The sequence below is a fragment of the Nipponia nippon genome, unplaced genomic scaffold (genome assembly GCF_047370975.1).
Source record: "Nipponia nippon isolate SJK-2023a ecotype South Korea unplaced genomic scaffold, ASM4737097v1 scaffold_8, whole genome shotgun sequence".
NCBI classification, from domain to species: domain Eukaryota; kingdom Metazoa; phylum Chordata; class Aves; order Pelecaniformes; family Threskiornithidae; genus Nipponia; species Nipponia nippon.
Genome location: NW_028262402.1, coordinates 22,593,043 through 22,617,812, shown reverse-complemented (window position 1 = coordinate 22,617,812; position 24,770 = coordinate 22,593,043). Strand labels below are relative to the sequence as shown.

General features: G+C 49.3%; 1 protein-coding gene across 4 annotated transcripts in view; it reads left to right on the top strand.

Moving 5' to 3' along the window:
* Positions 1-24,770, top strand: part of PSD3 (pleckstrin and Sec7 domain containing 3) — a 112,001-nt gene that overhangs the window by 24,875 nt on the left and 62,356 nt on the right. For all 4 annotated transcript variants that reach the window (XM_087741312.1, XM_087741313.1, XM_087741314.1 and 1 more), the window contains 6 exons: positions 1,288-2,362; positions 3,800-4,192; positions 18,398-18,604; positions 18,706-18,786; positions 21,960-22,072; positions 24,681-24,739. In XM_087741312.1, the coding sequence (XP_087597438.1) occupies positions 1,288-2,362; positions 3,800-4,192; positions 18,398-18,604; positions 18,706-18,786; positions 21,960-22,072; positions 24,681-24,739 (1,928 nt within the window). The remainder of the gene's footprint in view (positions 1-1,287; positions 2,363-3,799; positions 4,193-18,397; positions 18,605-18,705; positions 18,787-21,959; positions 22,073-24,680; positions 24,740-24,770) is intronic.

The window sequence follows — 24,770 nt, the reverse complement described above, 5'->3', positions numbered from 1 at the left end:
TAGATATACTGGATAGTGAGCTGCTGCTCATCTTTACAAACCACTGGCAGATAGATAGCCACATTAGCGTGGTGCTGAGCTCGCGTTAAATTATCCTCCCTTTCACCTTGAACTCAGCCTATCATCAACCACAGCTACATGGCTTCCTCCTCAGAAGTGGCTTGTGGCCAGCCTGCTTGGAGTGGGGATGGGGATCGGTTTGCAACTCAGCACCTAGAGATGCACCTTGAGCCGGGCAAAAAGTCTGAATGCAAGTTGTTGTCTGGTCTCAGAGCTGTCACTCCTGACGTTTTTCAGAGTAGGTGTTTGGATCTGCCCCTCCCCCCCCCCCTGTTGTTTGTTTCAAAGCACTTTTTTATACTCCAGGCCATTTTTTTCCAGAAGGGTGCAGCGAATGCAGCTGTTGCTGTTTTGTTTTTTTTTTTTTTTTCAAAAGCTCAGTTCCTCCTTGGGCTGTAATATAAGGTGGCCAAGTATCTGTCATTGTGTAATCCATGAGGTCCCTCTGAGGACAGCTGGTTCTCTGTTACACCACAACAATGGGAGCCACTGGGTGCTCGGCGCTTGGAAAAAATGGGACCATCCGTTTTCGCTCCTGCTTTGTTTACATCAGTTGGAAAAGCAGCAGGAGAAGGGGAGGAGTAGCAAGCTTTTTGTGCAGCCGTGAGTTTGCTGCAACAGAAAATGTGAACTGCTTGGCATGCGTACATCAGTGCAACATGACCTTCAGTTACCTGAGTTGTTAAAGGAAGAGGGTAGTGCTGGCAGAAAGTTGAATTGCTCATTAATTGCTTTGTAATTTAGTCAATTGGTTTTGTCAAGTCTATGGAATATGCAGGGTGTAGCTGACTATCTTCCCAGTGTTTAATCTTTACAAGTGAAAATGACCTAAAAACATTTTTTTTAAATAAAACCAAGATGTATGGCACATGCTGTGGATGGATGTCAGACCTCTGAATATCTGCTTTCTTCAGCCTTTGCGCCTGGCCTGTGGCCTCAGACTGTTCATGGGCCACTGGGACCCTTTCTGAAGTGTAGTAGACATTTCTGGCATTCCTTCCTCGGCAGTGCACACTCCCAAAGTAGGGCTGCCCAAAAACTCCTGTGTAAAAGGACCAGCTCTGGATAACTGCAGTGTGAGAGCGTGCAGAAGTGAGTTAAACCGAACGGTATTTTCCCTGCAGGGGAGAGTGTAGTTACTCTGTTAGGAGAGGGCTGGGAAGGGAGGTCAGGCTTGTTGCTTATGCATGCGGTAGATAAACCCACATTCTCTTTTTTTCTTTGCAGGTAGTGGCCATGGAAGCAGCACTTTGCTCCCTCATACCATCATCAATGAATTTCCAGAGTACGGCACCGTAGAGCCAAGCGGAGACGGGCCGAGGGCTTCATCACTGCGCCAGGCAGAGCCTGTGACGCGCGGTCCAGACAGACGGGGCGGTCACCACTGGGCACCTGGCAGGCCCCTTCCTCAGCGTGCAGCTCCTGCAGACAGTTCGAGACCTGATGCACAGGCAGCACAGCTGCGCGCCCCAGAAGAAGATTTGCAACCTGCGGGTAACCTGCCAGAGATTATGAAAATCTCTCGACGGCTGGAAGCAGCAAAGGTGCAAGAGAGAGCAAATACTTCTCTTGATTTGGAGACGCAAATGGAAAAAAAGAGCGTTACTGGCAGCCAAAATGTGCAGGCAGCCAGAGAACCAGTTCCAGCAGGCCAAGAAAAACCCTCAGACATGCCTCTTCCATCTGAACGAACAGCTGAGGAAAAAATGCATTTGATCATAGAGAAAGATCTGGCTGCAATATGGACTGGAGAAAAGCAGTCCGAGTCCTTGCAAGCCATCAGTAATAAAGCTGAGGAGGTCCACACAGCGCAGGAGACAAGCTGTCATAGACCATCTGTGACGAACCTGGAAGCAGCCAGCAGAGTGGAGGGGTGGGCGCATTTTGAGGAGTTTTCAGCGTACAGTCAAGGCAAAATGCAAATGGGTCCTGAGAGGAGGCTCTCTAAAGAGGCAGCTGTGAGCAAACATGTAGAATTTCAAGGGGTGGAGATTTTATGGCTGCAAAAAGCCGAGGAGCAGAGAAGAAAGAAGCACTCGCTGCTGGAGTCTGTGTCCGTGGAAAGGAAGGCGTTCCCCAAAACGTCCAGCCACCCTGCGCCACTGATGGTCTTCCCAGGCTTGGTCTCCTCACCGGACAGCGCTTGGAGCGAGGTCTGTGAGGACCCGAGGCTGGGACCCACTGCCTCTGGAGCCACTCCTCTGGCGCTGCTCCATGAAAGCGGGGAGGATGAAGTTTTTGTGAAGGACAAGAAGAACCGCGGCGAGGAGGAGACAGCTGGGCTAGTGAGAGGCCAGGGCAGGTGAGATGGCGCTTGCAGGGGCTCAGGGGGCAGGCGGGGTTTCTCTTGTCCCAAGCACGTGGCTTGTTCCTACCCCTTTAGGAGCTAATGACAAACAACGAATGTTTGCCTGCTGCCTGCGGCATGGTGGCAATGGTAGCAGTTCATGCCTGGTGGTGGCTAGCGCATGAATTTGGGACTGAACCCTGCCCATGCCACCTTGCTGAAGTTTGAAGTCCGTCTCAGGTTTGGAAACGTAAAGATGTTTCTTGCTGTTTGCAGAGTAATGGCGGTGTGACGAAGCATCTGTAGCAAGTGTAGCTGGGATCCAGACATGGCATGTAATTAAAGATAGGCAGCATGCAGGCCTGGCTGTATGCGCCTGGCCAGATTTTCTGGTTCTGGGCAGAGTTCATGCAAGAATGGTGCGAGCACCTCTGAGAGGTCGTGTGATAAAGATGTTTTATGCAGGGCCTTGTACATTATAAGAGGGTAAATGCTATGATGTGCTTTCTAGATTATCTATCTGTCTAACTATCTATCTGTGTTTATATAATTTTAGCTATATATATTGCAAAAATTGTGCGCTGCTTTTTACAAGAGCATCCTGACTTGCTCACTTTTCTTTCCTGGTGCACATCTGTAACAAAGCAAAGGGTCCCACCGGTGGGCCCTGAGCAAACCGTGCCTGCTCTGATCTGGTGGGCGTTTGCTGCTGAAACAACAGGATCTCAAGCGAGGGAGGCACTCCTGCCTCTGCACCTCGGGATCTGTGGAGCTTTGCTTTGGCTAGCGTGTGGGATCGCGCGGGTGGGCAGCCCTGACGCCTGGCATGTGCTGTGAGAAGGCCCTCAGTACGTGAGGCAGCAGAGAAGAAGACTCTCCACAGCGGGATGCTGCACCTTCCCCTGTGCATCTGCAAGCAGGCCGAGTCTTCCCCCTTCAAATCTAGTTCTTGCGGCTCTGGGTTTTTAATTGCATTTGCTTCCCTTTGCGTTCTGGAGGGATTTCCTACAGCCTTTCAACAAAGACCCTAGCCCTAGGACTGCAGAGCCAGCAAACTGTCCTCGGGGGGGCAGAGGCTCCATCTGGGTGCACATCTCCGACCCGTGCAGCCTCTGGCATGGCAGTGGTGCTAGCAGAGACCTTATGCATTTGTGAGTTCTCTTTTCCTTTGCACATAAGCAGCTGATGTTATCTGTTAGGCAATATTAGGCTCTCCTCCTGCCCTCCTCTTTTACCCAGAAGATTTTTTCTTTTTATGTCCCCAGAGAGGGAGATGGTGCCAGTCATGAACAGAGGTGGTGCAAGGAGAAACTAGCATTTTACCCGCAGTGTCCTCTCCTGCACAAAGCCACATTGACCTTTCTGTTCACAGAGGTGGAAGGCGAGGAGGTTCACCCAGAGGTCTAAACCCTGCCCCCGAGCTGAAAGGAGCTGTTTCTGATTAATTTCCAGGATGATGGAGGAGGGGGAAGCAGCCACTGGAGGATATGAAGATGTCCTTGGGCAGAGGCACTCCGATGTCTCCACTGATCTGTACAGCTCACAGTTCGAAAACATCCTAGACAATGCATCTTTATACTACAGTGCGGAGTCGCTGGAGACGTTGTACTCGGAGCCCGATAGCTACTTCAGCTTTGAGATGCCACTCACTCCCATGATCCAGCAGCGCATGAAGGAGGGCGGCCAGTTTTTAGATCGGACGTCAGCCTCGGGGCAGCCAGATGTCCTGCAGCTTCCCCCTGATGGGGAGGTGAAGGGCTGCGGCGAAGGCATCACCAATGGCCTAAGGGATGTAAGCGAAACACTCTTCAGAGGAGACGTCACGGAAGTCCCTCGTTTGGAAAGGTAAAAGCAGTGGGTGAGCTGTCTGTGTGCCTGCTGATTTTTCCCCGATGTCTGTTTACTTCAGTGGACTGTCGCAGAGTGTAGTTTTGCCTCTTTCAACACTGCACGTTTTCTACACACCATAATTTCCCGTGTAACAGAGTGAGCTGCAGGAGAGAAGTGAGCTGTCCAAACCTGCCGTTCATTAGAAAAGTGCAAATGTACTTTACGAAGGTTTTGTTGGTGATACTTGGGTCGACAGAAGGCTGGCCGGTATTGTCGCATCTCTGGGACCTGTCCCTGGAGGGGTTAGTTACCTGTTACAGATGAACCTTGTTCAGCTCCAGTTACACCTGAATTTGTTAACAGCAATTTTAGGAACAATAACACCCTGTGCACACGGACGAGTTGTCCAAATGCAGTTTGTGATTTGGGTGTTAAAGGTGTGTCTCTGGGCATAGCTTTTCCTCTCCTGAGGTCAGCGGGAGTTTTGCTGGTTGCTTCAGCTAGGACGAGGTTTTGCTCCTCCACCATCATGGGACTAGAGACTGTTAGCTGCTTCTTTCGTTTGTGCACTAGTTACTGATTGAGAGAGGAGGGCATGTTGCAAAAGTGTTAGTAATTTCCGTTTAGGTAAAGGGAGAGGTAAGAAAACCTATTAGGAGATGAATCATGTGAGAAGCAAAAACTAGGCTAAGTGGTCAGAAAATACCGTATAATTGTAGAAACGCACTCTACGAGCAAACTTTCCTCGTTGTGTGTTGTCAAGGTCTGTGGGGAGAGTGAAAGGCAGTGACAGGCAAAGAGGCGCATCGAGCCAAAAGCAGTAATCTGCTGAGGGACCTTGTGAGTGACGAAGATGCCTCCGGTCTCCATCCTCCAGGGACAGGACATTATCTAAGAGTCCTTAGACTATTCCCTTAGACGGGACTAGTCTAGTCTGAGCTTTCCTGGGAGTCAGTGGTAGGAGGTCTCTGGTCTGTTTTATTCCTTTTGTGCTGTTGTGAAAGAAGTTCTTTGAGCAGAAGTAGTTTTGCTAACTTTATGGATTAAAGTACAGTTTGCCCTTAAAAGAACAGGCAGAAGGACTTAGCAGTTTAGAATGTTCTTTCCATCAATCCTACTGGAAAAAAAGTGTTTAAATCTTGTAGGACCCTGAGCTGCTTAGTGCCAATAGGCAATAAGTGACTGCTAATCTGTTACAACCAGTGCAGAGCCAGAAACTGAGGTCAGTCCTGACACTTGCAGCTCCTTACTTGTACTGAAACTAGGGATTGCTTGTGGAGGACACATACAGCCCCTGATTCTGTTACCCCATACTTGCAGCGTCTGTTATCTAGAAAGTACTGTCAAGTAAGGCCCACATCGGCTCATCAAGACGGAAGTTATCACGAAGACAAGGTGTGCTTAGATAATGCTTAGAGACACATTAGGTGCCTGCCTAGTGTGGATTTCATTAGGAATTAAGTTAATTTTAGTTTAAATTTGCAGCCATAGTGATAAACCAACAGAGGATTTTTAAATTCTTTTTTTTCCCTGTAATAAAACAAAGAAGAAAGAAGTGTCCCCAGCAGCAGGTTTGTTAGGGAGCTCTGCTGTTTGTAGTCTGCAGGGCTCTGTTAGGGACAAGCCCCGAGGGCTCACTGTGCTAAGGTGGGTGCACATAAGGGATGTAGCTGCAGCAGTACAGCCAGCCACGGATGTGTCCAACAGGGTAATCCTCCAGAAAATAACCTTATTAACCACCCCCCTACCATGATATTCTAATATCATGTTGTATTGCACCAGGGTACAGGTGACTGACAGATCGTGTGTGCTATACTGTTGGAGCCAGTGATGAATCATGGTGTTGCAGCATGTGGGTGAGGAGCACTGTGTGGTTGCTGGGGGCTGCATGGGATTTATTCGCAGAGGGGTCGAGACGGTGTGTCACCGTGATGCTCAGGTGAACCAGAAATAGCTGCCCGAGCCGTGGGTACTGTTTCTAAGAGTTTGCATGCGTGGTTGTGTTGCCTGAAGCAATCCCAGACTTGATTTTTCAACCGAAAGTCCGCATGTATGATACGCGCGCGGTAGCCGCTGCTGCACCTTCGTGCCTTCTGCTCAAAGCCCTTGTTTCCTACGGTGCCGGAGCCTGGGGTTGCGTTGGGGCTGTGTTTTCCCAGGCGTAGCGGCTGCCTGGCGCCGCAGAGCATCGGGGGCACCCGCTGCAGCGGTCCCGCTCCCCCGGGGAGGGCGGCGGGGAAGGCAAGCCCGCCGCCGCCCAGATCCAGGCAGCGCTCCCCGGCCCTGCGCCCCGCGGCGGCAGTTCGCAGGCAGCAGCTTTGCCTGCGATATATCGCAGACCCACCGGGGGTCTCTGCGTCCTCTGCGGAGCTGCCGGCTCTCCCTGAAGCCGGGGCCTCCGGCAGCTCCCTCTGCCCGCCCTGTGGCGTGCAGGCAGCGGAGGCTGGGTGCAGGCAGGAGAGCGGGTGCAGGCAGGAGAGCAGCTGGAGAACCCCATCCTGTCGGGATGTGGGCAGGTGCGGGGGCTCGGCGTGTGAATAGCGGCAAGTGCAAAGCGAAGTGGGGGGATCTGGGATGGGGGGGCTTGGGAGGAAAGCAATGCAACGCTGCAGTGTGGCACAAGAAGAAGCGCCGCCTCCCCTTTTCCAGAAACTCTGCTGCTGACCCAAGCGAACAAAAACCGAAACCAAAACCTCAGCAGCTCCGTGTGCCGTGGTATTTTGGTGACATAAAAAATGCGTGGGAGAGTGCACGGGGCGAGAGTACACTTCCAAGTACCAGCGCTAATTTATGGGGGAACAGAGTGTGAAACACTGGCAGTTCTTCATGGTCCGGTAGAGAAGGGGAGGGCAGATGTGAGAGCAAAGAGTTAATGGTTTACACCTAGAAATTGAAAGCCATGTGCCAGTTAGGAAAGGAGGAGCAGATGCTCCCCATGGCCATGCCCTCCTGGCAGCAGGTAGCTGAGCACAACAGCACCTTTTGCATCTCTCTGGAGGGATCCTGAGAGTAACTGACGTGCGGACCCTAGATGGCGTGAGGTTTTAATGCGTAACGGCAAGGAAACCTAGTCTTGTAATGCATAAGCGGGAGGGTAACATCCTTCTCCGTTCTTAGGAAATCACTGGCTCTGGGAGGGGTCAGCTCTGGTATGTGAAGGCCAGTCACATGCCTTCAGAATTGAAAAATAAAGGAGGAAAAAAAAATTATTACAGGCTTGTGGGCTGCAAGTTCCTATGGGCTCCTGGGTGTCCGGATGTTTCGTCCCTGCTGCCCTCCCTGTCAGCTGCTGGCCGTGGTTAAACGCAGTAAGTCCTGGCAAGAGCCGTGTGGTGTGCCTGCCCTGGCAGCCACCCGCCGCGCTTCCTTAGGGCAGGGGGACATCAGCTGGCCCCTGGGTTTTCCTGCAGGACAGGCTGGCTCGCTTTTGCAAGTAGTCCTTTCCTAGCGCAGCTTAGGTGCCCTTTGTGTCTGGCCAGTGGAGGAGGGATGCTTGGGGAGAAGGACGTGCAGCTTGCCGTCCTTTGGGAATGGTTCCAGCTCTTGGTGGTTTTGGGGGGGGTTTAGTCTCTTTGCTAGGTATGTAACTATCATCCCACTGGGGGAAGAACAAATTTCTGCAGCTGAAGTAACCTTAAGTTTCCCCGGGTGAGGGTGGGAGAACTGGAGGAGAAGGGGAAGTATGTGAGGTTTTAGAGCTGAGGGACAGCCTCGCTGTGTATCAGGGCACCATGGGGTCCCCATGAAACGTGCTGAGCCACAGGTTGCCAGTGTAATGAAGCTTTGCAGTGGCAATAAAGATACTGCACTTGGGCTGTGTTTGGTCCCCTTGCCTCCATGTTATCCCTGCAGAGGCATGCCGTCCCTGCTGTTGCACCCGCGCCCCAGGTACTGCACTCCTCCCTTCTCGTGCCAGTGGGTTGTGTTGAGATGGAGCAGGGCTCAGCCTTGGTATATGGGAGTCTAGTCTTACTCGCAGAGCCCACAAGGAAGACTGTTTGCAAGGTGCTACCCAGACGTTGAGCCTGAGTTTGCATTGCCTGAACTAGGTGTAATCATTTACACCAAATCAGAGTGGGAGGAAGGAGATGTATTTCCAAAGCAGTAAGATATACCCGAGGGAAAAGTGAGTTATCTTTGCTATGTATACAGTGAGCGACAGAGCATCAGTGTGTCTAAAAGTAAAGCATGAGGTTCTCTCCGTGATGATCCCCATCTTTCTTTTCTACTTTCAGACTTTAAAGACAGAATTTCTTTTAATCTTTCTTTTTTCTGCATTCTTTGTAGCAGACTTCCCATTCCCTCTTCTGTTGTATGCTACAGTCAGAACAAGACATTAAAAAAAACCAAAAAATGTCTGGCATTTCTTTTCCTGAGTTGGCTTGGAAGGTGTGGTCTCTGTTGGTAGGACATCGCCCAAGATTTTTCTAAATCCGCAGAGAAAAGAAAAAAATCTCTATTGCAGCTCCTAATCCTCAAAAATGCTGAATATTTGCCACCTGCCATCATCTTCAAAGAACTGCTGGTGCTCAGCAAATTCTGCAAGTCCTGTTATTTTTTTTTTTTTTTTTACTAGAGATGCAAACACAAATTTAGTCACATATGTATTCTTTTGTAATTCAAGGGGGGAAGAAAACAAACTCCCTAAAGCAATCTGGTGGTTCTCAGAGTAAAGGTACAAGAACACAGACTACAGTTCCCAATGGCTGCCAGGTTACTCTTAATGGTTTGGACCTCTCATAGTAGTTCCTGTAGTTGTTTTCTTTCTTCTGCATGTGGGTCATTTCCAGAAGTTTCTTAGTTGGCACTCTGCATATTCCTTCTTTGAGACAATAAACTTTGTTGATAGATAAAACCAGTTTTGATCCCTTTCTCCAGGTTGATTCTTTAAGTCTCCTCCCAGTTTATCAGTATTCTGCATGCCAGTTATACTTCTGGTTTTCAGTTCGCACTCTGGTACTTTTGTCCAAGGAAGCTTGTGTTTGATTTTCAATGCAGATATGAGACTCAGAAGTTACATATCTAACATATAACCTTTATTCATTGATTTTATTAGTCTGTCCAACAGCAATCTGGTAGAACTTTTTTCTCCTTTGAAGACTCATCTTGTGACCTGGTTGAATTTTTTCGTTTAGCATGAAATCTGCTGAGATCCCTGTGTTCCTAAATGGGCGTCTTTTGGCCTTTGGACAGGCCTCAGCTCGTGACAAACTCTGGACCCAGGAGATCTTGGGCTGTCAGAAGGTGGTACTTTATATTTGCTGCCATCCATATGCCCAGGTGTGGTGGGTTGACCCTGGCTGGATGCCAGGTGCCCACCAAAGGCACTCTATCACTCCCTCTCCTCAGCTAGACAGGGGAGAGAAAATATAATGAAATGCTTGTGGGTCGAGATAAGGACAGAGAGAGATCATTCATCAGTTACTGTCACAGGCAAAACAGACTCAACATGGGGAAATTAATTTAATTTATTACCAGGCAAATCAAGTAAGGTAATGAGAAAATAAAAACTAAATCTTAAAACACCTTCCACTCACCCTTCCCCTTTTCCCGGGCTTAACTTTACTCCTCATTTCTCTATCTCCATCCCCCCAACAGCACAGGGGGATGGGGAATGGGGGTTGCAGTCAGTTCATCACACGTTGTCTCTGCTGCCCCTTCTTCCTCAGGGGGAGGACTCCTCACGTTCTTCCCCTGCTGCAGAGTGGGGTCCCTCCCATGGCAGACAGTCCTCCATGAACTTCTCCAGCGTGAGTCCTTCCCACGGGCTGCAGTTCTTCACAAACTGCTCCAGCGTGGGCCCCCTCCATGGGGTGCAGTCCTTCAGGAACAGACTGCTCCAGCGTGGGTCCCCCACAGGGTCACAAGTCCTGCCAGCAAACCTGCTCCAGCATGGGGTCCTCTCCACGGTGCCACAGGTCCTGACAGGAGCCTGTTCCAGCGTGGGCTTCCCATGGGGTCGCAGCCTCCTTCAGGCATCCACCTGCTCTGGTGTGGGGTCCTCCATGGGCTGCAGGTGGAGATCTGCTCCACCATTAACCTCCATGGGCTGCAGGGGACAGCCTGCCTCACCATGGGCTTCACCATGGGCTTCAGGGGAATCTCTGCTCCGGTGCCTGGAGCATCTCCTGTCCCTCCTTCTTCACTGACCTTGGTGTCTGCAGGTCTGGCCTCTCACATGTTCTCATTCCTCTCTCCAGCTGCAGTTGCACAGGTTTTTTTTCCGCCTTCTTAGATATGTTATCTCAGCCTTGGCCAGCAGCGGGTCCATCTTGGAGCTGGCTGGCATTGGCTCTATCGGACATGGAGAAAGCTTCTAGCAGCTTCTCACAGAAGCCACCCCTGTAGCCCCCCCACTACCAAACCTTGCCATGCAAACCTGATACACCAGGATAAGGAAAGTTATTCAGAGGAATGTCACTGGTTGTTGTCCTAGAAGAGCGAATGTGTCAAATGGATCTGCAGCTGGCGAGCAAGCAAACATGGTGGTGCTGGAGCCCATTTGCCTGCACATGGGCTACTGCATCTGTCAGTTGTTGAGCCACTAGTAAGCACGGTATGCTGGCACAGGTATGTTAAATCCAGGTAAAGATGAAGCGGCACAACCTGCAGAGGTAAATTTCTGAAACCACTGGCATTTGGGCAGCTGAGGATTTGCCCCTTTATCGCACAGTTTAGTAACTCCAAAAATGTTCAGCTACACTGATCACCCCGGTATTCCCTGCAGGAAGGTGGCATCACTTTGTTAAGGTGCTGGAAACACAGCCTGCGAGTTTGCCTTTGTTATGGCTAACAAGGTGCTTGCAACACCAGTTTAGGGAAAGTTTGTAAAACTGCTTCTCGTTCCTAAATAAACTGTTGTTTTAGGGAAAAAAGGGCTGCTGACTTTTCGCCTCTTCAGTTCCCAGCCTCCTCTGAAAATAAAACAAACAAAACAAAAATCCAGGAGCTGACAGAGACAGAAAAGAAAATGAAAAAAAAAGAAAAAAAAAGTAGAGCAGATGATCAGTTTGCTGCACAAAGCGCCTCAGTATGAAGCTGTCAGCAGCTCAGCTTCTAAGCTGGCATCTGTTGGCATATCTCCATTAAAGTCAAAGCCATTTAGGTCAGGAAGCCTTCATTCACCGAAACCGAGGCATCTCTGCCAGCTCCGAGTCGGTCGCGAAGTGCAGCCTGCTGTCTCATCCGTTAGCCAGGACTGGCTGCCAGTCAAGCCCCCGTCCACGTTATTGCTGGTTAACTCTCTTCTTCCTCCGTCCGTCTGTCTGTTGGGATAGAAAGAGGCAGAGCCTGGCAGCTGGCAGGGCGGCGTAGAGGCATGTGTAGCTTCGGATGCGATGCAGGAGCACCGGTGGAGAAGAACAGGGCACGTAGCATGCAGACTCCTTGCTAGCACAGCTGGGTGAGCTGTGGGTTGGTTGGTGGTTGTTTTTCCTTTATTGCAGAAGTCTGTCTTTTATTATTTTTAACTACTCTTTTTGAGGACAGGCGGTTCATTTCGCTGGATGGTTGCAACTTAAAGCTCCTGTGCGATACTACTGCCAGCGATGAAACGCTCCATCCGCACATCTGCAGGGGAGCCTTAACCAAAAGGCGTAAACACCCGTAATTTTATGCATCTGTTTTGCTCCCTGCCAGGGAGGACCAGCCGGACCAGCTGCCCTGTTAATATGCACTCCCTGGGCCAGTCTCCAAACAGTTAAACTGAGCCTGAGCAAGCAGGGAAGTACTCCGCTGGCTTCCCAGTTTTGCTTCTGTCCCGGAGGAGCCTGCAGGAGCTGCGTGGGGAAATGTCACGCTGGTGCTGAGCGTGGGGACCGCTCTTGGCACCCACAGCAAGCTGGGGGCGGGTGGGCTCCGGGAGAGAGGGACTGAGTGTTTTCTGAGCAAGGTTACGTGTGTGCGATGCATTCTTTGGGTCTCGTTTTTGCTCATGTTTGGGGACAGGTGGGCCGGATCCTGAGCGTGGGACTATCCTGAGGTATCCAAGAGACTGGTCTACATATCAATGCATCTGTCAGAAATATCCATTGCCGGGGAGCCCTTGGACACCCTCTGTGGCGAGGGCCAGGTTTTCACTTTCTAGGCATGGGGGCGTTGATGTGGTGAGAGTCCCTTTGTGATCTCCAACCCCTGCCACAGTGATGTAAGGAGCCTGAGGTCGAAAGGGAATCAAACCTGAAGTATTTTTAGCAAAACATTTGTACTTCAGGTGGCAACGGGCCAGCGTGTCTATGTAATAAAAGACACGCTGTCTCTCGGAAGGGCTGCGATCCTGTCCCTCCGTGTGGCAGGACTTCTTGTCCTAATGCTGTGATCCCGTAACGATAGCATTTGCATTTGCTGTAATGCAAGCCTACCAGAAATGGCATTTTCTGAACGCTTTAGCTGTTAGCTCCCTACTTAGGATCGGCAGCAATTCTTTTAATCAGAGAAAACAGCAGGTGATTACAGGGAGCAAGAGGTTATTTTTAAGCAGCAGCATGCATTTCAGCCCCTGAAATTGACTTTGCATATGCATTTTATTGATAACCAATAGGGGATTACAGGGCTTGTTTGTTTATTTTTTACTTTGCTCCTCTCTGTGTGAAGTGACAAGGCTGAGGTATATTTTAATGGATCCTTGATCGGTACCCTGTGTTGTAGAAACCATCCTCCCTTCATGTGTCCTGGCTGATGCTGTGCTCGTGAGACACCCACTGAATTGAGTTGCAGCAAAGTGCAGCTGTGTCAGTCCTCAAAGAGGGATCTACTTCAAAGCGTGTCTTTGAAGAGAATCCATACGTAGGACTTCAAAGCTGATTAAACCATTCGAAGTAAAATAGCACAGTGAGTCATCTGCTAGGAAAGGGCATTATTTTTATTTTTATTATTTTTCTCCCCTTCCTACAGTTGTATCTTGGAAGAGCCCTGGAGCTGGAGGTAACTGGCAAGGTAAAGCATTGCTTGATGTGATTTTGTGCTCTCTCTCTTTCCTGGCCCCGAAGAAGTGGGTTCAGAGCTGCAGCGAAGCTGCAGCAGAGCCGTTCCCAGCCCGTCTGTGTGGTCGGTCATTTGTAGCAGGAACTGACTCATCACGTCCCACTGCTGCCGGGATTTCTTCACTTTCTCCGATGGGGCTACTCCTTTCAGAGCCAGGCTGTTCAAGCACGGCTTTTCAGCTCCCTTGAAACAAAATTCAGCCTGTGGCACAAATTCAGCCTGTGGCACAAATCGTTTCTGGTCAGCTATGAAACGTGGGAAGGTATCACTGGCTGAGCATCCATGTCTCTCTGAAGGGTTGTAGGACAGGGATTCGTTCCCTCAGGGCAGGACTTTTCATAGAGGGAATTTTGCTCCCCACCAGCCCCCCTGCAGTCCAGGCTCAGGTGTCAGGGGCACCCGAGTGCTTCGGCCTTTCTGATGTCCCTGCCATGCTGCGAGGTGAGAGCCGCTGGAAACAGAGCATGCTTTTCACAGCCAGAGTTGATGGTTATGGTTGAGGGGATGGTGTCCTCCGTTTTGGAGGAGGAGGAGAAGAAGGCTCGGAGTGAAGGCATTTAAAACAAGAAGGCCAGCGCAGTGCTGCAGAGGGTGATTATCAGCCCCAGCATGGCTCCCTGGCGGATGCTATACCCCTGCTGAAAACAACATTTGTTCTGGCCCTAGCTTCAGCACACCCAAATGCCTCTCCACCCTTCCTTATTTTTAATCATTGCTGCGTTTTGCTGTAATGGACTTTGCTGGCGAACACCTTACTTAGCCTGCCTTGAAGTAAAGCTGGTGTTAAAGGCGTGCAGATTTATTTGAGAGAAAAAGTTGGTTTTCCTCCTGTTTCCTCCTCCTCTCTTTCCAAAAAGACTTGGGAAGGTCCCAGCCCTGTCTCATCCAAGCTCCCCCTGAAATCAGTGCATCCAGTGCACGCCCTCTGGACGTGCACGCCAGATGGATTAGCATTCCTCGGGGAAGGGCCCCATGTGCATCCAGGAGAGACCATGTGCCACAGAGCGTATGCTATGCTTTGGTCTGGCCAGAGCTGCAGGCAGCAGCAAGCTGGGATCACTGACATGGCTGGGCTGAGGACAGCACTTAGGCTGAGTTGTCGCAACCTGCCACTCAGTGTCAACTCTGAACATCTTCTCTTTGTTAGTGCCTGGGGCAGTTGCTCCATGCTGGATCTGAGCTCTTCTCCCATAAAGCAAAACGCTGACATGCTTTTCTTCCTTGGGACAAAACAGAGAATCTTTTCCCCATGGATTTGCTAAAAAATGAAGAGCATCCCAAGGTTTAAGGCACCTGAAACTGCAGGTACTCATACCAGGGTTTCCAGTTGCAACCTAGCAGACTGGGAGAGTGGACCACTGAGATATGAGGTGCCCCTGTCCTTACCATTATTCTACTGGCCTTACTCTGGTTTTGCCTGGAAGTTGCAGCCATTCCCCAGCAATATGTTGCTATGGAAGGTCTGGTGAAACCCAGGATGGGGGTTGGGGGGGAATAAGTGAATCTAGAATGTTCTTAAACAGATCAAGTGTGCTAAGTGCTGAGCACGACATGATTGAGATACCCTGGCATTGGGAGCTAAATCGCTGTAGACCGGGTCGATAATGGAATAAATAAAGAAAACAGTCTAAAATGTTTCAGACTCTGCCTGGCTGTTACCATGTGTTACGGGAAACCAGCTTTACAGATGTGACAATCTGCTCGCGTTTCATCTGTGAGCGTGGAGGGGCGGCTGCTGCTGTTAGAAGGTATTGAATTTACCATAGCAGCTGTTGATCAAATTGCTGTAATTTCTGCTGGATATGGTGGTCACAGCCTCTGTGGATTCACTGTGAACCTGGGGATGCTTTGGCAGGAGGGAGAATGTATCAGGAGTGAATTGCTGGGGACAGAAATAAGAAGGTCTAAGGACCTGGTTTCTGGCCACAGCTCATGCACTGTGAGACCAAAGGGGTCTGGGGTTTTGTGGCTTCTGTTTTCTGTGTTTTCTGATAGCAGAGATTAATGTAAGAGTCCCTGGATGAAAATCAGCAGCCGTTGCTGTACAGGCAATTACCACTAGTGTCATTACACTCCCTTTTGGCCTTGAATCCAGGCTTAGGGGGAATATAATCTCTTACATTTTCAGCCTACTTTTGTCAGTGGAGGTTTCTCATTTTTATTTGATAACACGTAAAGCTGCATGAGAAAGCTGTGTCCAGTCTTGCTCTGCAACACAAAGCCCTTTCTTGGCTCTGTTTAGCTGGTAACGCTGCTGTGGACTCTTTATGTGTAGAAACTGTAGATTGCAGACGACAGACCTATTTGCAGCCTTGGTCACCTCTAGCCCTTGATTTGAATCCATTATAAGCACTTTACAGAAGGAGGCAAGTATTAGTATCTGTGTTCAGCAGCTGGGGAAGCTGAGGCATGGAAGGAAAATGGTGCACCCAGAGAGACTTGGAGGTAAGGAGAGATGTCAGCCTTACCCCTGAGTAACACCCCCTGGACCCTGCTAAAATGGCCTGTCCAGAAGGCAGCTTGCAGTAGTTGTGCACAGGGTGTCTGTATTTCCTAAGCTTTCAGTGACGTGAGCACTGAGTCTTCTCACCACCTGAAAAACTTGAGAACTGAAGTCTCACTTTAATGTTAACAATCTGGTATTTTCCCTGAACAAGAGGCTTATGTTACAGACAACCTATATTGTTGATTGGATTGCCTTCTTGTACTTATTAACTAATCAGCTAATTAACTGTCCGAATAACTGAAGGAAGCATCCCTTATTCTTTGCCCATGTACGGGGACCCCCTGTCAGGATGAAGTTTCAAATCAGGGAGGCTAGAAGATAAGGTTTCTTACGCAGCCCCGTTGGCTGGTTTTGGCAAGCAGGGGAAAGAGCATGCTCTCCTTCTTGCTGGGTGTTCCTCCTTCACATCCCAGCTGCTGCTCCAAGAGGCAAAACAGAAGCTGGGAGCTGCCGTACTGTTTATTTCACTAAGTGGCAGATGCTGGCACTTCCTTTCTTTCTAAACTTATGGTGGTTTGCGGTAACGTTGACTCTCGTAGTGCACTGGTTCCTAGCAGGGTGCAAATGTTTCTTGTCAGTTTTGGCCATCTTTCAGGGCTATAAACATTGCCGTTAATAAAGAGCAGTGGTGAAACAGGGCTGTGATTTATGAGCGAGGCTCTGCAAGTTGGCCTGTCTTTCGAAGCACCATTTGTACGTGGAAGGCTCCGTAGATGTGTTAGCTCACCTGGTTATCCTTTGCTCTTGTCAATTGTCAGAGCTGGCAGTTTGAAACCAGTTGTGCCTGATTTGAATGGATGAGGTGTTGCCTGAGGCGTGTGTCAGAGGACTCTGGAATCTGCCTTCTTCACAAGTTTGGAGTAGACCAAATTTAGAGAATTTTCGACATTGGGCAGTGCTTTTGGAAGGGGCTGAGGAGGCATTTCCCACAACAGCAGTATCAGGAGGGGCTTTTTTTTGTTTTCTAGGGTAGCCGGTGGTCAGTGATGTTAATGCTGTTGGAATTGTATTTACAGTATTAATTCCTTACAAGAGCACTGAGGCTGAGCCCCTTTCGTTATAGCACCTTATTATTTACACTGAAATAAATGCAAAATCAAATCCCCAGTTGCTGTAGGAACAGGTTAGATGTCTGTTTTCCCCAGATACTTGATAAAAAAAGTTGTACCCACAGTGTGGATGTGTGACGCTTTTGATGTTCTAGCAGCACTAGGAGGATGGAAACAGAGGTGAAATGGGCAAGTCTCCTTGCTGTGGGAGCGCTGCACACCTCCTTCTCTTAAACCATGCATGGGAAGAGAGGTAGGGCACAGGTGATGGTTTGTGTGGAAGGAGGCATGCAGAATAGCAACGATTTTTATTTTAAGCTCACATTATATGAAAGTCTCATCTTTAAAGGGTTAATAAGTGGCTAGCAGTCATTTCAGTAAATGGCTAGAAAATTGCTACTGGAGCGCAGCAATCGGTTGTTCTAACTGTGGCTTGTCAAGCCCAAAGATTACAGTGGTGTATGAAACCGTGGTATGTTGAAGTGTTGTGTTTAAAATCATTGTTAACTCATTCCACTCATATCTGCCCTGCGCATGACCCCTGCTGATCGTTCATTAGCCTGTGTAAACGAGGATTTAGTGGAAAGAATTTCTGTATAGTATTTTTTTTTAGATAGAAATGCTGTCACGCACACACACACACACACACACACAGATCTGAGATTTTGCAAGAATTTTCATGCCAGTATCAGAGAAAAGCTTTTCCAAAGTTAAAAGCCCGCCTGTGTGCAGGGGGGTGTGTGTGGGGGGGGTGCGCTTTCTGGTGTGGAGTGCTCTTGCCTCTTTGAGGGGAGAAGCAAGGCAGGCACACAGCTCAGCCAGAGCTTTCCTACTGTAGTAGAGGTGGGAGGAATCTATAAATGCATGATTTATGTAAAGTGCCCTGGGATTGCCATGCTGAACATCCTAACTTTGAGCAGCCAGTGAGGGAAATTATTGCTACTACAAAGGAGCAAGAGGAAAGCAAGCAGTTCTCCAGGCTGGCCTGGGTGGCCTGTGTCTCTCTCCCATTCCCCAAATTGGGTTCCTTGCTCCAAGTCCTGCTTTTTCTAGCGGTGCCTCCCCGTGGGATGCCCGCTGCTCATGGGCGGCATGGAAGCCGCTGAGACTTCTGCGGATGTTATTTTAGATTTGGGGAGTTGTATTGTTTCCAGGACAACTGGGGAAGAATGAGGAAGGGACTTGTGCCGAGTCAGCTTGGAGCTGCTGAGCACCCTGACTTGCTTGCTGCATTTTCCCCTGGAAAATGGCTAATGGCCATAAATTTTACAGGGACCCCTTCAAGCCCAGCACGCGATTGGGTTAAAAAACACTAGCGCAAGAAGCAAATGAGAAGCCAATGTTGTCAGGTGCAGTTGTAGGCTAATAACAGCAAACAGCTCTCTGTGAAGTGAGCGCAAGTTGTGGACACTCAGCACACTCAGAAGGTGAGTGCAGAGCAGAATGTGTTTCTGGGCTGGAAAGCCCGTATTTGGGTCTCCGTGTTTAACTCTCTCACCCTCTGATGACTGCTAAATAAATGTCCCTGTTCTACACAGCTCTTTCAACTAAGTGGAATTTGCTATATTGTGTACTCTTGCCTCTGTACCATTAATTGCCTTCTATTCTAAGATGAATTAAATCCTTCTTGAAACTGTAATGTCATGTTATTTTTCTTCTTTCCATATTCTTTCCGTCTCACAGCAATGCTGAATTGCAGAATATGGTATTAGACTCCAGTGCTGCCATGGGGAGCAATGAACTTCAGGAGAAGGAGGCCACTGGAGCTCTGGGCCATGATCTCAGCAATGGCAGCAGCAGCAATTTGGAAGCAGCCAGGCGCCTGGCTAAGCGCCTCTACCATCTGGACAGATTCAAACGCTCCGATGTGGCAAAGCATTTGGGTAAAAAGTATGTGCTGATACGAGGCCTTTGGCCATGTTGTTCTTGCTGGTTCTGGAAGGGTTCACTCTGGAATTATAACCTTTACTTATTTATTTGTTTGTTTAAAGCAACGAATTCAGCAGGCTTGTGGCTGAAGAATACCTTAAGTTTTTCGACTTCACAGGCATGACGCTGGACTACTCGCTCAGGTACGTGCCCGTTTGCAGACCTTATGTTCTTGTTTTAGTAACGGTGCTGTTTGCTGTGTTGTCCTGATTTAAGTGGTTGCCCTCTGGGGGCTTAAGAGGGTGAAGAGAGGGATGTGATGTGTTTCTGGGATGGAGCTTTTCTCTTCTGTTTGGCTTGGTGTCCTGCCCTACTCCAGAGTGCTATTGGAGCAGTGGCATTTCCTGGAGAGGGAAATCTTTGGGTGGACCTGCTTAGAGATGGTCCTTGATGCAGAGGAGATGGAGAAAAATGACCAGTCACTCGGTAAACTGGGGGACTGGTAGTCTGCCAGGTACTGCTGGGGAATGAAGGTGTTGCTCGCAGCTGAGCTGCACAGACTTCCTGGCTGATAATTTTGGAGCTTGCTCTGCCCGGCTGCAATGCACAAAGCCAGGGCCAGGGTTTGATGTGGCTTGACAGCCCCCGTTGCCGCATCCCTCTGAGGCACCCAAGAATGTGCAGAACAGCAAAAGCTTCCATGTGGAAAACGCCATTGAGAGTTTGGTAGCTGCCAGCATAGGTGTTTGAAAACCCAGCCCTTCAATTTTCCTTCCTTTTTACACTGGATTTGCCCTCAACAATGTTTGTTTTCAGTATTCTTTTTCTTAGGAGGCAAAACACCAAGTTTGTGTAGCAGTGGCCTGTTAGCATGGTTGCTGGTGTTCTGGTATTTAAAGGGATTTAAAGTGAGTTCAAATTATCTGGCTGAGGTTACTCAAGTGGGTTATTGTTTTTTTCTATTGATACAAAGCCAGGAGGTCTGTAGGCACTTGCCAGTCCCCTTGCAAATGCATTTCCAGGGAGCTGACTCCAGGAGACCGTGGCAGACCCCAAGGAAAGCCCAGAGTCCTGCCTGCCGAAGGCGGCAGAAGGGAAACGTGCCTGCAGAAGAGTGAACCGCCTGCTGCCGTGGCAGCGGGATCGGAGCCGAGCCGGGCCGGAGCACCCGCTCAGCACAGGGCGGGAGCAGCCAGGGTGGTGAGAGGTCTGCTGCTCATTCCAGATTTTAGCAGCCCTGAAGCACGATGCTAAATATACCCATCTTTTGAATTGTGAAATCGAATACCTAATTGCTTTGTGGCACATATTTAGGAGGTCTCTGCTCCCGGTAGATCTGTTAATATTTATAGTCATGACCTTCTCTAAAATATGCCCTGGCTCATGCGGGACTTAGACACGCCAGGGGTTTGCTGAGGTTTCAGGAGCAGCCGCAGCAACTGCCGGCTGCACAGCCTGAGCGCGCAGCAGAGGCCGGGGACAGAGCATTGTCCGGAAGCCTGGGGGAGCCGAGGCATGCTGCCTCCCACTCGCCGAGAGCCCTGTTACTGCTGGCTCCCTGACGAGCTGTGGTTTGTTAAGCGTTTTGGAGCCTGTGGCAGCAGCCACACCCATGCTACCCCCAGGCTGTGGGAGGCCGTTGTGCAGTGCGTATCACCATCGGTGGCAAGTCTGGGACATGGGGAGGGTTGTTCCTTCATCGTCCCGTTCTGCTTCCACACCCTGGACCCATGTCACCCATGCATCTCCCGAGTGGATCTCTTGCATCCTCCACAGGACCGCAGGAGGGGAAGAGGTGGGACCACTGCTCCAGCTCCTCTCAGAGTCCATCCCGGTCCTCCCGGTGGGCAGAAGCTCAGCCCCGTGGCCCTTGGCTGCAAAATCGTGCTCTGAGAGCGAGGAACCTGCCTTGTTTATTTACCAAATGTTGTTTCATCAGTTGCCTCTCCAAAGCAGCTTCCAAGGGGGTAAAGGTGCTGAAGAGGAGGACAGGGTGTAGGCTGGTGGTGGTTGGCATGGGCAGGGGGTGTCGCTGGAAAGAGCCCGAGCTGGAGGAGGACGAAAGATGGCTAATTGTCAAAATGTCTCATGAGAGCATGAGATAGGAAGGGAAGAGAAACCCTGCGAAGACTCAGTTGTATCTACTTGTGAATTAGGTTATTTGCAATACATTACATGTGAAACTAAGTTATTACCAGGCAGATCACACTCCGTATGGGTGTGAGATCATTGCAAGTACAGCCCGTCTCTGACCTTACATCAAAGAGAAAAAATTAACGTTTATTCGTCCAGGCTAGATAGACGTGAATGTTCCAGCAACATATTCCATGCCTCTCAGATCTGGTGTTAGTTTCAGTCTCATGGGGTATTTAAAAATTGTCTATTAGGCACTCATTTTGTATGCCGTCTTGCTTTGGACCCAGAAGGTTTGTGTTTTCAGGCTTTTCTTAGAAGCATCCTGACAAATGAGCGTAGGCTGATACCGCTAAGGTCATCTCTTGGCTCCAGGATGTGGGGATTTTGGGAAGTGCAGAAGTTCTTTGGCTGCGAGGAGAGTTTTTGTAGCAGGAAGAATAGCGGCGTGGTTAAGAGGCGGGGTGGTTAAGTGTCGAATGAAGAGTGGAAGATGTGTGTGTGTCCCACCTCTTTGCACAGGCTGTGTCTGGCGAGCGTGCCCAGGTGTGCAACAGCCCTGTGCCCTGGACTGCCATTAGCAGGAACCCAGGAGGGCCAGGTTGCTTCTCCCGCCGTTGAAGCTCAGTGGGAGATGTTGCGACTCTTCTGCCCTCTTCCCCAGATGTTTTCTGCAGGTCAGGTAGTCACGCTGCCCTCTGCAAGGTGACTGGTGCGGTCCTGGCCGGTCTGATAGGTGACCCTCCAGAAGGACGACCCCACATTTAGTGTGGGCTCTGAGTCTGCAGAGCCCCTGCTTGACTTCACCGCCTGGAGTAGCTCCTCTGATTTGGATGGGAATACAAATGAGTGTAAAAGTTAAAAGGTGCAGGGGTGACAGGCAATTAGGAAAGGACAGAGAACACCTTGGATGTCTGTCATGCATAAACAACACCTGCTCCAGTTCCTTCCCCAAAGAAAACAAAAATATTGAAAATAAGAACAGCTCTTTCAAATGGTGTAATTGCTTATTAGTTTGTATATGGCTGAGACCAGTGGCAATTTAACTCCTGCTTCGTTTACTATAATGTTGGGATTAACTGCACACGGGATAATAGCCCGTTTTCCTAGAAAGGCTTCTTGGAACCAAATGTCTGGCGTGCGCTTATGTACTTCTTGCTGTGAAGTGTGCTCTGCTCTGTGCGCTGTGTGAGGCAAAAAGAGATTTATTACTTTAATTTCACCTTTTCTGCTCTTCTTTTAGGAGTTTCTTTAAAGCCTTTTCACTTATTGGAGAAACTCAGGAACGAGAGAGGGTTTTAATCCACTTCTCCAGCAGATACTACCAGTGCAACCCAAACACCATTTCTTCTCAAGGTAACTTTGTTTCTGATACAAAGGTCTTCAGTTGTCTCCCTCTTCATTCTTGCCTTCAATAGCATGTATGGTGCGTGCCTGGGAACTGAAGGTGTGTAATTGCTGTGCCACACTTAGAGACTGTGGTGGGCATTGAAACCTTCCACGTTCTCCACACGTAATTGTGGTAAGGCAGTGAAAAAATCTGTATTCATCCTCAGTCAGGAAAGGTGTTTAGGGCCCCTCAGTGTAAATCCTCAGTTGTAGCATCTCCAGATTGGAATGTCCTCAGTTGTGAGTCTGGTCTCGATGGCCTCCAGCGTGTGCGGGTACCTGTACTCTAGCTACACATGTGTGGATGAGAATAGGTCCCATCTCGGGTGGAAGAGAAGCTGTTCTTCCTCTGTGCTCCATTCAGTCCTTGCGTCTCTGCATGCACTGGCAGCAGGCATGCCAGTTCTTGCCAGTTGTGGGGGTGAATTTTGGGTGCTGTATCCAGACCCTGGCATGGTTTCATCTCAACTAGCTAACATCAGTCAGAGTGCTGCCTCCTTGCCAATGTTTTCAGTCATTTTGGGAATGGATGGGGGAAACAAAGAAGCACACGGATCAAACCTGAGAAAGTTGGCATGGGAGAAGAGGGCGAACTGTCCGCTGGCATAGCTGCTGCATTCAGCCAGCCACGCCAACAGAGGCATGCGGCCCTGTGATTGCAGCGCAGGCTGATCACATGCTAAGAAAAGGAGGAGGGCGAGAAAGAAAATAAGCACGGGCTAAGCTGTGCCTTTGGTCTCAAGTGTAAGTGAGAAGGAGCTGCGACACTTGGAAGCCTTGCCACGCTTCCTTACCCCTTGCTTTGTGACCTGCCCCCATTGCAGTGAGCTGGTGTTTGTCCACTTTGTGCCCGTTCAGCTTTACTGGCTGGCATGCTGGGGAGGGGAATAGGTAGCAGTAAGACAGGATCTGCTCCCATGCTATCTCTGTCCTCTTCCTAAGGCCTTTCTTGTTTCAGGACACCACAGGCAGTCAGGTAGAATAGGTGTGTTGTGTCCAGGCTGAAATAATGACTTGCATGTTGATGTGACAGCCTTACTCTAGTCCAGGATGCAAGAGGGACACTGCCATTTCTGAGCCTGAGTAAGCATTTAGGGTAAAGTGAGTCCTGCAGACTTTTCCCAGGATTCTGCATAATTTTGATGCTGCATTTCTACTGTCAGTAGTTGAGTGCTCTACTGCAGAAATCTGGTGGTTGTTCCTGTCAATGGAAATCCAGGATTGCATTTGCCTTTCTCTTTTCCTCATTCCCTTTTGCATCCTCTGGATGCATTTGTGGTTTGGAAATGAGAGGGCAGGCTACTCCAGAGAAAGGCATAGACCTGAACTGGAGCGCTACAGCCCCAGATTCAAGCTGCTTCAGACTTACTACTGGTAGTGATAATAGTTCTTCTCTCATTTCATGCTCTGCTACAGTTTGGCCACATTGCTTGGGTACTAGGGCCTTTACAGACGTCGTAAGAAAACATGGTCCTTACCTTGGGGAACATATTTTTGTAATGGCTTCATCTTGCGCAGGTTTAAGCCTGTGGTAGTCACACTGAGTGTGAAATGATATCTGTCCTCACCCCCCATTCCTCTTCCTTCACAGCCCAGAGGGACCTGTGCATGGTCATTATCTGGACTCATCTATGAAGGCTTTTATGTACATCTCCCTGCCGTGTGTGCGTGTCCTATAAGTGATTCTGTGTCTTTATGACACCCCTGTGCAAGAAGGGAAGGTGGCACCATGTGTTTATGAACAAGAGAATAGAGAAAATATTTTTCCTGATGTATTCCTAATGTTGGAAACTGGCTAGAGGCATTTGGATTTTCAGAGATGACAAATGGCACCATGGGCACTGTCACCTTTGTCTGGATTTGTGCACAGTGAATACAAATTGGGTTTTGAAAGGGGTGCCTGGAAAATGAGGAATATGAAATTGGTGTCCATTTTTGCAAATGACAGTCTACTCTGACTTTCCCAAGTCTGCCACAGTGACTCCAGGGATGGAGGCAGGGATACAGTCTGTCTCTTCTGGCTCATTGTTGAGGGCCTTTGCTTCAGGACCATGTTAGAAATTGCCGGAGCACTCTCTACCCAATATGGCGCCAAGGCAGCGGTAAATAGCTGGCTGAAGTTCTCCAAAATTCAGTCTAATTGAGCCCTGAATGAGGAGGGGGCCAGAGGGGGAGGAAAACAGGATACCGTGCTGTATCCATTCTGCACATAAGAATGGGTGTATTTTACTCTTCCCTTTCTGCCCTGAAAGAAGTGAACAAGAGGGATCTGATTCAGGCTGTGGTATTGGTATTAGCAAGCGAAGGGTGGCAGCATGCTCTCCTGTCTAGTTTGCTTCATCCATGGGTGCTGCAAGATAGTTTTGACAGTAATTAAAAGACGAAAGAAAGGCTGTTCTGGCTTGGCAGCTGTGGGATGACCTCACTGTTCATTTATTTAATTATGTGTATTTCTTGATAAAACAGGTTCTCATTAAGGGAACAGACTCAATTAGGCTATAAGGCTCAGTTTCAGCTGTTCTTAAAGGTCCAGTTGTGGGTGTGCATGTGACTCTGGTTATGTCTCTTTCTGCAGATGGAGTTCACTGTCTCACGTGTGCCATGATGCTGCTGAACACAGACCTGCATGGCCACGTGAGTATGCACAGCTTTGTGTAGACTGCTC